Source organism: Telopea speciosissima, chromosome 2 (assembly GCF_018873765.1).
Source record: "Telopea speciosissima isolate NSW1024214 ecotype Mountain lineage chromosome 2, Tspe_v1, whole genome shotgun sequence".
Classification (NCBI taxonomy): Eukaryota; Viridiplantae; Streptophyta; class Magnoliopsida; order Proteales; family Proteaceae; genus Telopea; species Telopea speciosissima.
This window is the reverse complement of record NC_057917.1, coordinates 54,910,525-54,922,229: the sequence shown is the minus strand read 5'-3', so window position 1 is coordinate 54,922,229 and position 11,705 is coordinate 54,910,525. Positions and strand designations below refer to the sequence as shown.

The 11,705-nt window shown below is 39.8% G+C and overlaps 1 protein-coding gene across 1 annotated transcript; it reads right to left on the bottom strand.

The window, feature by feature from the left end:
• Positions 1 to 9,097: 9,097 nt before the first annotated feature.
• On the bottom strand, positions 9,098 to 10,268 carry LOC122652725 (probable ribose-5-phosphate isomerase 2). Its single transcript, XM_043846549.1, has one exon. It carries the CDS (start codon positions 10,121 to 10,123, stop codon positions 9,305 to 9,307), a length of 819 nt encoding a protein of 272 aa, XP_043702484.1. The 5' UTR covers positions 10,124 to 10,268; the 3' UTR covers positions 9,098 to 9,304.
• Between the last annotated feature and the right edge of the window lie 1,437 nt (positions 10,269 to 11,705).

Below are 11,705 nucleotides of genomic sequence, written 5' to 3'. Positions count from 1 at the left end.
GGGCTTTTGGTTCGGGCTTTTCGATTTCGGTGCGACTTTTATAAAAACCAAAACCAAACCATTAAGAAATGTTCAGTTTCGGTGAGGTTTCGATTTCGGTGCGATTTGGTTTCGTGTCGGTTTCGATTTATGATAACGGGTTGATATTGATTTGGATTCGGTTTGGTACCGATTTTATATAACTAGTAAGGTCCAGTTAGTGCTAATTTTTCTTCTCTTTCTCTTTTAAGTACATAAAATATTTCAAATACAATGTATCTTTGTATCCTATGTCCTATGGCCTATGGATACAATTAGTTGGGTAATCACTAACAAAGGATATGAGATAAAGTGAGAAACTATCACAACACATTTAGGGGGCAATGGGGCATTAGGCATTTACTGATTTACTCATTTATCGGGTTAGGTCGGTTCTGTCACACCCCCATCCCGACAAGGGATAAAATATAATAAAAATGGTATGACTAGGATGCTTACCAACATCCTAAACCGCCTCCAGGATCATGGACGTAGTGGCTTACCTCACAGTCATAAATGAGAATCAGATCAATTATCAGAATAACGGAAGACTTATAATAAAGACTATTGATCCTCATTTAGGAAATAACTACAATGGTAATAAATACATAAGGTGGATTATCCTTGAATTTAAAAGTTAATACAATTGAAATTGTTTTATAAATACAAAGAAAGGAATGAAACATACATCCAACAATATAATATCGAAAGCAACAAGGAGAAGATAAACATCAACGGTCGTAGACCAGTTTCGCATCCACATCCTTTACTAGGTCTTTTATCATCCACCGGAACCATATAACCTGCATCACATTCTAAAAAGAAGGATTCCCCGAGGGGTGAGCTTCCACTAGCCCAATGAGCAGGAAATTGAATCCACACACACACAACAAATATAGGACTGCAAGCCGAACCTGATGAGCAAACATCCTTGACGTCCCATACCACCAATGATGATTCACACATCAGATCCGATTTACAGTCATGCAACAAACACAACAATATGATATGTAATATGAATAATGATGATGATTATGATGAGATGTAATGTATGCATGAATGCTATGTTGTGTAGAGTAATGGAATTGTATCCCTGGTACCGGAACACATCCTCAATCCCCAACGATACAACACTATTAATCTACGACATAGTAAGGCCATATCCCTGGTACCGCAACACACCCTCGATCCCCAACGATATATCTCTAACTACGTCAGTGGAAGCCTGCCGGTCCCAGAACACACCATTGGTCTCCCAGCAAGCCTCCGATAATCTCAACCACGGTACTAGAACTTACCCTTGATCCCTGGGTTGGATTACCAGTAAGGTGATACGGCGTAGGAACTTACACATCTACCTTCCGTATCCCTGATTATGATGATGAGATGTAATATATGCATGGGTGCTATGCTGTGTAGAGTAATCGAATTGTATCATTGGTACCGGAACACACTCTCGATCCCCAACGATATACCCCTAACTACGTCAGTGGAAGCCTGCCGGTCCCAGAACACACCATTGGTCTCCCAGCAAGCCTCCGATAATCTCAACCACGGTACCAGAACTTATCCTTGATCCCCGGGCTGGATTACCAGTAAGGTGATACGGCGTAGGAACTTACACATCTACCTTCCGTATCCCTTTAACATAAAAATCAAATCAAATATGCAACATGCTATATAAAACTATTGTATCGAGAGGTATTCCGGGTGCATCGACGTCCCATACCATCTAGTACCCAGGTACCAGCACGACACGGCATATGATAGGCCAAATATAATATATGAAGAAAGACATTAAACAAACCACAGTATCATCTCATACAATTTCAACCACATTTGTAACACATAGTCATCAATTATCACACACATGAACACATTCATAGATAAACAGTATAAACATGTATTTATGCATGAAGTGCATCACATAACATGAATGCATTAAGCACAACATTTAATCATAGAAACACTCAAAATAAAACAAGATCCAATCCCCACTCACAATATAGTTTGTGTCCCGTTGATTTGATTTATCGTTCGATGACCGCTAAGTGCTTCTCCTCACACAATTAATGAAGCCTAGGATAGTGTAGAAGAGCGTTAGAAAGGGTGAGAGAAAGTCCCTTAGGAAAACCCCATAAATTACATAGCCTACAGGCCTTTAGGGTAACACGGATGCAAGCACGGTTGTAGGCAGGGCCTTGCATCCGCCCTTGCATTCGATCAAGGCATGATACAGTTTTGAAGGTGTTCTTTAACCCAATTTGTCCTACTTGGATCTTTAAGTCCCAAGGACAAGGGAAGGGTGTCCTAGGGTCTACTAGGGCCTGGTTACATCATTAAATTCATTGGGTCTAGAGAACTCAAGGGATTGAACTCCCAAAGGTCACATTATAGGGTTTTGAGTAATGAAACCCAAACTAAGCAACAAGGTTGCAAGGAGGGGTTCTAGGATTGTACTTAGAGGCAAGGCCTCATTAATGAGGTCCAACACTGAACCAAGGTCACCCCTTAGGTTCCAAGTGGAACCTCAAGGTCCAACCTTAATTTCCAAAGTTTCCTAACCCAAAACTAATGAGGAAAAGGGGGTTTAAGGGCATTAAAGGTAGATCTTGGTACTATAATAAATCAATTAATTAGTATGATTAGGGGCACCTTAGGTTGTAATTATACCCCCATTAAACCCTAATAAGTTCTACTCCAATAGCCACGAAGTAGGCAAGGTCACCGACATAAAACTTAGATTCTAAAGTTGTTGTCTAAACACATTAGTCAGGTTTGAATCCATTTTTGAGGATCACACACTCATATTGGGTCTAAGGTTTCTTCATAGTAATTGTAGCCCTTTGAGTCTAGTTTATAATGCAAGTTGAATCATATCAATACGATATGTGTAGATCAAGTTATGGTCAAAACAGTGGGTCAAGGTCAAATGTCAGCAGTTCTGGGAACGGGCGGTTTTATGGGTGGTTTCTCAGAGAGCATGAAACCGTATGTAAAACCGATTTTAACAGGGGCTCAGGAAGGGTTCTTCTAGGTGCAGTTTTATGTGTGGTTTTACCTCAGATGTGAAACCACAGGTAAAACCGACTTCAACAGAGAGTTTCTTAAGAGATGGTCTCAGGGTGGTTGCAGGGGTGGTTTCTCGCAGGTCTTAAAACCGCAGGTAAAACCACCTGCTTCCAAACTCCAAAATCAAAGGATTTTTCACCAAAGCTTCCATTTCCAAGTAGATTGGAGGAAAGGAAACACCAAGAATGTTTTCTCCTTGGCACATTAGGGTCCTAAGACCCCATTAGGCCTATGCAACCCATTGATTCAACAAAGGAAAGCAAGGAGAACCTCATTTAGGGCATAATAAGGTAGAAACCCTATGTCTATTGATGGGGATGGGATTGGGAGCTTTGAGGTTAGCCAATGGAATCAAATAGCTCTACAAAATCAAGACCATGAGTTTCCATAGATTCTTGGGTCTCAAAACAAACCCTAGATCGATTCTCCACCATGGCTCCCAACCCCAAAACCCAAAATCGATCAAAGAGGGGGAGGAGATTCTAATGGCTTACCTTACCAATGAGAGGAGCTCCACGATTTGGCCACCAAGAGATGTGGTTCAAGCTTCAGCCAAGCCCTTCTCCCTTCTCCTTCCTTCACTTCTTCCTTCTTTCCTTCTTTTCTTCTCCTTTCTTCTTTCCTCCACGATTTAGGTTGGATGGGAGAAGTAATGAGGGATGAGTGCTCTCTCCCCCTTTAGACTTATTTGTAAAAATGGGTCTTGGATCTTTTAAGTCAAATGGGTCAAGAGGTAATGGGTCAACCCATGGTCTTATTTAGGGTAAAGGAATGGGTTAACCCATCTTTGGGTCAAATAGAGTCAAATGGGCCCTCAAGTTAAATGGGCCTCTTAACTAAATGGGCCTGCCCACATGTTTCAAATAGAAAAAGAACCCACTTGGGGATGGGTCCATCCACCATGGGATTATAAGCCCATCACACGCTCCCTTAAATAAGTGGGACCCACAATTGAAGTATTCCCTATTCAACCATAATAGCTCGGGTGGTTCAAACCCCGACCCGCACTTTGAGAACATCGAAGGAAAGGGTAAATAAATAAAATTAAGGGCTAAAACTTACTTATCAGCCGTCATGGTTTGTCACCCATGACCCGAACAGTCTCGCCACGGTAGTGTCAAGCTCATCACTGAACGAGGTGTCCAAGTGAGGCGACGCTCCGGGGCACACTCTTTGGTACTCTTCACTTCCCGGACTAGTACTTAGAGAATAGTCAACAAAGTCGCCGTCAACGAACTTTTCCCCCTGGCAGTTGAGGAACCTTTCCTCCACAGGCGAACCCGTACTGTGGTCAATGATTTTGTAGCTGGATTTGACCATCATGGAGAACAGGTCACCAGCATACATGGCAGCGGTATCTACATATCACGAGGAAGAAATAATATTTAATTATACTCCCGAGGTGCGGGTATAACATCTTCGGTTTGGGTTCCAACCTAACGGTTCGGGCTACCGGTGCACCGTAGGGCTAGCCCAAACCAAACCAAACCGTTTGCCTCTCTGGATCCACAAACCGAACCCGAACCATTAAGAGTTCGGTCTGGTGTGGTCAGGGTTGGTGGTTCGGGCCGGTTTCATCGGTCCGGGTTGGGTATTGACACCCCTACCCCCTGGGATGCCCCTTGTGCACTCTCATTGGTCTCCGAACTAGTGCAAGGGTCACAGCTTGACCCCCATCCCTTAATTAGTTACTCTTTATCCTAGATTTTCAATAGTTTCAATTTTAAAACCAAACCAATTTCTTTACAGGTTTTTCTTATTGAGACTCCTTAAGATTTCAAATAATTTTTAACCTTGTTAATTTGTGCTTTTAGTATAACACTTTTTTTCCCCTTCAATTAGGGCAAATTTTGACATGTTACATGTGTATTCAAAAAATGTATAACAATGATAACTTTCGATAATGACACAATGATTCGTCACTTTCAAATAATTTTTGGTAACGTTTTTTAAACTTTAACTTAAAGAACTTCTGAGAATAAAACAAGGTCAGACAATTAAACGTTGTCAAGTTCTAAATATACCTATTGGAGTGTCATTTACACCAATAAGGTTATGAGGGTATCATTTTGAGAGTCCCTTTCTCTTACTAAAGTATTGAAGCTCCACAATTTGTTTGCCATAATGTGGAAAAAGAAAAAAAACACAAAGGTACTCTTTCTCTCTCTCTCATACATATACCTAGGCTGCTAGGCATCATAATTGTCAGGGCGGCAAGGCGACCCAAGGCGGTGGCGGGGTGTCTAAGCGCTTAGGCGACCAAGGCACCCTCAAGTGTCATTTTTATTTTCCCCCATTTTTAACATTATTTACTATGCTACAATATTTTAGTGTGCTATAATATATACCTTATATCATTAAAAATCAACATTAAGCCACCTCAAGTCAGCTTCCTCAGGTTTAGATGAATCAAAGTAAACAACACTGCATACAATAACGAGAGGGTCCATAGTAGGCAAAGTGGTGTAATCTAATAACGAAACATTACCAAGTAAAGGAAGTGGATTAGAGGGAGTTTATAAAGTCGGGGAGAGTTTAAGATCAGAGATCCAAGACATGATATTATGAATCACTTGGTTGGGGTTAGGAGTAGAGGGACAAAACACAGTATTATTGCTGTGAATCCAGATGAAGTATAGAGAGATGGCAATGACACTAAAAAGCCATTCTAAATCAGAGAGATGAGTCATTCAAAAAGGAGAAAAACATAACCAGAATGGAAGTACCAGAAGCCCTTCACTTTGCAATCCCAGAATCCGCAGCCCAAACTCTTTTAGTAAAATCACAAGAAAAAAACACATGCAAAAGAGTCTCAGGTTAACCATTTTGCCAATCAAGCCTTAGCATAGGGAGACCATGATTAGTGGTTGGAACTGTTTAACTAAAATGCAGAAACTGTTTTAGTAGTAGTAATCAAGCCAGATTTATTGAAGGGGTAAAACCACTGATCATCACATGGTGAAGGAAGAACGGGAACATTAATAATCTTACTTGCAACAAGAGTTGGCAATAAAGCAGAGATAAGAAAACAATTCCATGTACCATAACTACTAATAAGCTCATTAACACTAATAAAGCTAGATACTCTTGAATCATGCTCTGGCATATTAAAGTTATGGGCATCAGGACAACATGAAGATCAAAACTTTTTGAAACTTTGTTCATCGGTAATTTCCCCCCTTCCCCCCTTAAAAAACAAGAAGTCAAATTATTCCCAATGATACAAATTATCCAAATATTGGATTCTTCAACTTCGATTATTCTTTTGAAAGAGGAATGTATTAGAAGAAAGGATTGGGGAGAGGGAGGGGAGTAGCACTGATTGATTATGAAAGGATCTAATATTTTAGGAGCTGCCAAACTTAAGCCAAGGATATCAGAGCTGTATCAGAAAACATCTCCAGGCATTCTTCTTTTATGCTCATTCTTCACAGCCCCAACAATGGCATGAGGGATCAACTTAAGGGTCTTCATGTTTGATTTAAGGCCAACAAAATGCAGACATGGAGATCTTTAAAGGTGTCAAGTAGAGGACTTAATTTTGAGTCATTTGAGAAAAACTAAATCTTTATGAGGATGCCTTAGTGGGCCTCTCTGCGCCATAGGGCAGGTAACACATAACATTGGGAGTCTAGTGAGCAGGCAAAGACAATTATCTGGTTGGTTTCTAAAGATAATCTTGATTCAGCATTTGGATGAGAAGAATAAAGCCATCTCTCGAGTTCGAGAAAAAAAGGAAAAATTAGACACCAGACCAGGCAAGCAAAAGCAGTAGAAGACTCACCAGTGTTTAAAAACCCTGACTCGGTCCAGAATTGGTAGGAATGGACTTGAGAAACACTCCAACCCTAGTACCGTACAGCATCGTCCCGAGCCGGATCGGCTAGAATCTCGAGTTTCACAGTGAACAGACAGGAACTCCGCCTCTGCTGCAGTTTTCCTGAGTAGAGCAAATCAGGAAAGAGTCCATAAAAGTGAGTGACATCACCTCAAACTATCCAGCTAGAAAGGAACCCTGATCTCCAGATATATCCTGAATTTGTTTTTCATGAATTTAAGTCAGGGTGGAGTTGGGAAATGAGGGTTCAAGATCACACTTCAGAAGCCCACCAAAGAATATTTATCCTGTAGAATATGGAGCACCTGTTCATTAGTATAATTATGTATGAATTTCTATTGGTAATTAAAAAATTTGAATGGAAAACGGAAAGAATCGTAAAGGGTGTTACAATAATTTTTTTTTTTGAGAAAAAAAAGAACAATGGCTCATTAATTTTAGACAGAAGTCATAGAAAAAGTTCTGTTTCTTACCAGAAAACTATATTAAAAAAAATAAGGAAACTTGGTTGATGCTTGATATATACTTTTTGTCCAACAAACCAAATGTGAGCATCTAGCATACAGATAACATGCATCACTGGTAAATCAACCGATTATTTTTTCCCATTGAAAAAAGAAAACGCATGCAAACAACACTGCCTGATTGGTAAATCAACCGATTCATTTTTTTCCATTGAAAAAAGTAAAGGCATACAAACAACACTGCCTGATTTTTCAACAAGCAAGTTGAATCAGGCAATATTAGTTAGTATGCTTAAGATTCAAATTATGCAATATTTTCGGTATAATATTTTTTTCCCCTTGATGGAGAATAAAGTGCTCTACGATCAGCAAGCTCATAGTAGCTTGGTTGCATGCTCCACCCCAGCTCGCTAGTGCACTCCTGTTTTAAGTTTTAACACCAGCTATGTCTCCCCAGAAAGAACCTTAAATGAAACATGCATATTTAAATACAAAAACATGCAAGAAGGATTGATTCATAAAATAAAACAGAGAATAACTCACATGACAGTCTTTCTCCCTCCATTATAGAATTTATAACGCAGTTATTGAAGGTTTGAAAAACCACAAACTCAGCTTGCTAACCTTTTTATGGTAAAAATAAACTCTGGTCAGTAAGCGTTTTACTGGGAAGAATTGAAACATGGGAACAAATCTACAGGGCTATCACCTTCTGGTCAATGTTCCATAGGAAGAAATTGCTATTCCCTTCCTCCACAAAGAAAAGTTTATTTCGAGGCAGAGAGGGTTCCTAAGATGATAATAAGGTAGCAGAAGGAGCAACCTATATCCAAGAAATCAAATGGCCATTTCACATTTTTGGGAGGGGGAAGATGGACAACAATGTGCCTGTCACAAAGGTCTTCCAGGTACTATTCTAGTTCAAAGATTTGCAAATACAATCTAAACAACCATTGAGATGTTTAAGAAATTAACTAGTACACTAGGTCTCTTAATCACCGTATATACATCTCTTACTATGAATTAATTCTAAAAATTAACAAAAATATTTTTAAGAAATATAAAAGTGATATACAATCTTAACAATGTTGAACTTTCATTATTCAAAAATATTTTTTAATATGAACTCCAACAAATGGAGCCCCAAAATGAGATATGCATATTAATAATCCACCTGACCAATGATCAGACTACAAAAAAAAAAACCTTCAGACTGCACTGCAATTATCAGCTATGACCAAAAAACCCATAAAAAAATTCCCTCTCACAACTACAAACTGCTTAGCTCAATGAAAGACAACAAAAATAACAGAATTCAGGCACTGGAATTCTACTAAAATTAAGTTTATTCACGGAATAGGATGAAGAGAGATGCCTTCAGCTGCAAATGTAAAGACCAAGCAGGGGGCTGAGTAATCAGATAAAGTAAACCAATGTAATGAATACATGGTGAATTGAACTAATTTAAGTCAATTTTCAAATTTCAATTTTCAGTCATTTACAAATCAACGGTTGAGAGAACTATGGGAGGAAAAACTATGACAATTAACGGGTAAGATGATCTAAATTTATCAGAAGAAATAAGGAATATTCAATGATATCCAAAGAAATATAGGAGGTGGCATGAAAAACCAAGAATTATGGTAATTAAATAACAAAAGGCATGGTCTGGTGAGAGAAATGAGGCCTCAAGAGTCAAGACCAGATCAAAATTCCAAGGACAATTGTCCCAGTATTTATTTAAATTGATACTGGGGGAAGAACATCCTTCTCTTTGACAGTATTGGCGATACCAACAATTTCAGAGGACCAACAACAACCAAAATTGACCAATTTCCAAAACATGTAAGTGGACTACTATCTAAACCTTAGTTTTTGGGGATACTACATTGAGAACAATCTTCTACCAAGCCTACTTGTTCTTCACCGTGACTCCAAGCTCACCAGCAATAATAACAGTTGTGGCCATGTTGAGAAACATTCCATGCTCAACAACACCTGGAAGTCGTAGAATCGAATCACTAGCAGCATTTAAATCCCCAATATCCTTCTCAAAATACAACTCCACAATAAAATTAGCATTGTCCGTCACGAACGGCTTGTCACTATCCTTGCAAGTTCTGAGCTTGGCAACACAACCAGCGTCTTCAAACAAACTCTGCAATCGCTCTGCCGTGAACTTCCAGCAGAAGGGTACAATCTCCACCGGCATGGCAAGGCGGCTACCACCCAAGAATGGAACCATCTTGGACTCGTCGACAATAACTACAAACTTCCTGCTCGCGCCCTCGATCATTTTCTCCCTGAGAAGGGACCCACCTCGGCCCTTGACAAGATTGAGATAAGGATCAACCTCATCCGCACCGTCAATCGCAAAATCAACAATGGGATGAGAATCAAGATCCGAAAGAGGAATTCCCAAAGACAACGCCTGCTCCTGGGTTTGCTTCGAGGTGGGTATTCCAACAATGTCCTTCAACTTCCCCTGGTGCAGAAGCTCGCCTATACGCTCTACTGCATACTTGGCCGTGGAGCCGGTTCCAAGGCCCAAAACCATCCCTGACTCAACAAACTCAACGGCTTTATAGGCAGCGATTTGCTTCAACTCGTCCTGAGTCAGAAACACTGGTGGTGGAGGTGGAGAAGGAATCGACGAAGGTGAGGTAGCCATGATAGCTTCCTCAATGGTGGAACTCTCGGAGCAGACGAAACGAGGGAAAGCGATAGCCATTGATTAACAGGGAATGGACGGATAAAGAATAAGAGGTTAGAAGTGGCTTAGGTAGCGGAAGGGTTTTCTAGGTTTGAGATAAGATGATTTTCGCAGAGAACATGAGTTCATTACAATAGAATGCACGCACCCTTCTTGGAGAAGAAGCCAAGAAGGAGAAGAAATGCCTCTCAGTGATCAAATGGCGCCGCAGAGGATAATTTATAGAGCAGTTGAGAGCACATAAAGAAGGGGTAAAAAGGCAGAGACGATCTGAACCACTCCTTTTAATGGGAGAGAGAGAGAGAGAGAGAAATCAATTTGTCTTATTGTTGTCTGTGAGGGTTTGTCCGTTGGGCTTGGAGCCTTGGACATGGCTGAGAGGTTTTGGGTTCATGGAATTAGGGTTCCGTTTTGTGTCTCGTTCAATGTTCTGTGTCATTCAAAGGTTTGAAAGTAACGGCTGAAGGAGCTTTTCAGTTTTCAGAGAATTTCCATCTCTGAAAGCTAAGAATTCCTTTTTAATGTTATTCTGCTATTTATACCACCCTATTTGCATTACAACTTACAAGGAAAAAAAATAAAAATGGAATAGGTTCCCACAATGCAATTGTGGGGAAGAATCTACAAACGACACCAATGGTTGTCTTAAAAAAGGTATCATCCACATAGAATCATTGACTTAGGTATCGATATCGATACATGTATCGGTCTTGATCAATATAGATCTGGCCGGATCAGACCGTTTTGCCCATCCAGTGTTCTAATACAATCAATATGATATCGATTAAGTATCAGTATTGGTTTCTGTATCAGTCATAGTTAATATCAATACAAATCAATCGATTGGATACTAATACCAATACTTAATCGATCCCACCAATTCAAGGCCTCGTATCGTTTCAACACATTTAAGTAATCAGATCTCGTAGGCTAGGGCATGGACAATAATTATTAAATAATCTTTGTTCATTGAGCATTAGATGCTCTCTTCGAATTTAATATTTTCATTTCCCTATTGATAGATACAAATAGTTGGGCAAAGGACTTGGCTTTATCCGGATTCTTCCTCACGCCCTCTCACAAAAAGTGAGAATCTCACACCGTATCTATATATCCTCCAAACCCTCTATTTATGATTCGTAATGCGAGTTAGTTTTTTATACACTAGAATTAATATATGGTTGTCACGGCCACGGGAAATCTTCTTTTAAAATAGTTTATGGGAAAAGGTTGGGTGCACCACCAGGGTGTCTAGCATATATCATCCTCTCTCCTTTTCCTTTGGAAAGACCTCCTTACCATCCTTTGTCTAGCGTTGCGATTGATGCATACCACTAAGTTACCAAAAACTGACGATATGCACAACCCTCTCCCATAATTTATATAAGTGGCAAGGAAGAAAAAAAATTGAAAAAAAAAGAAGCTAAAGTGATCATTAGTAGTCAAAATATAAACCCACTTTGGGTGGTCGAATTCATAAGATCCTTAGAAGCATTTAATGTCATTTTTCATAAACAATTCTACAAAGGATACTTTTGCAAAATAAGCATTCCAAGCCATTGGTTCTTTCCCTGTCGCGAACTGCCTTTCGGAGTCGGCA

Bases quoted from the DNA above. Each gene is read 5' to 3' on its own strand.
- LOC122652725 (XM_043846549.1), bottom strand. From the start codon at position 10,123: ATGGCTATCGCTTTCCCTCGTTTCGTCTGCTCCGAGAGTTCCACCATT.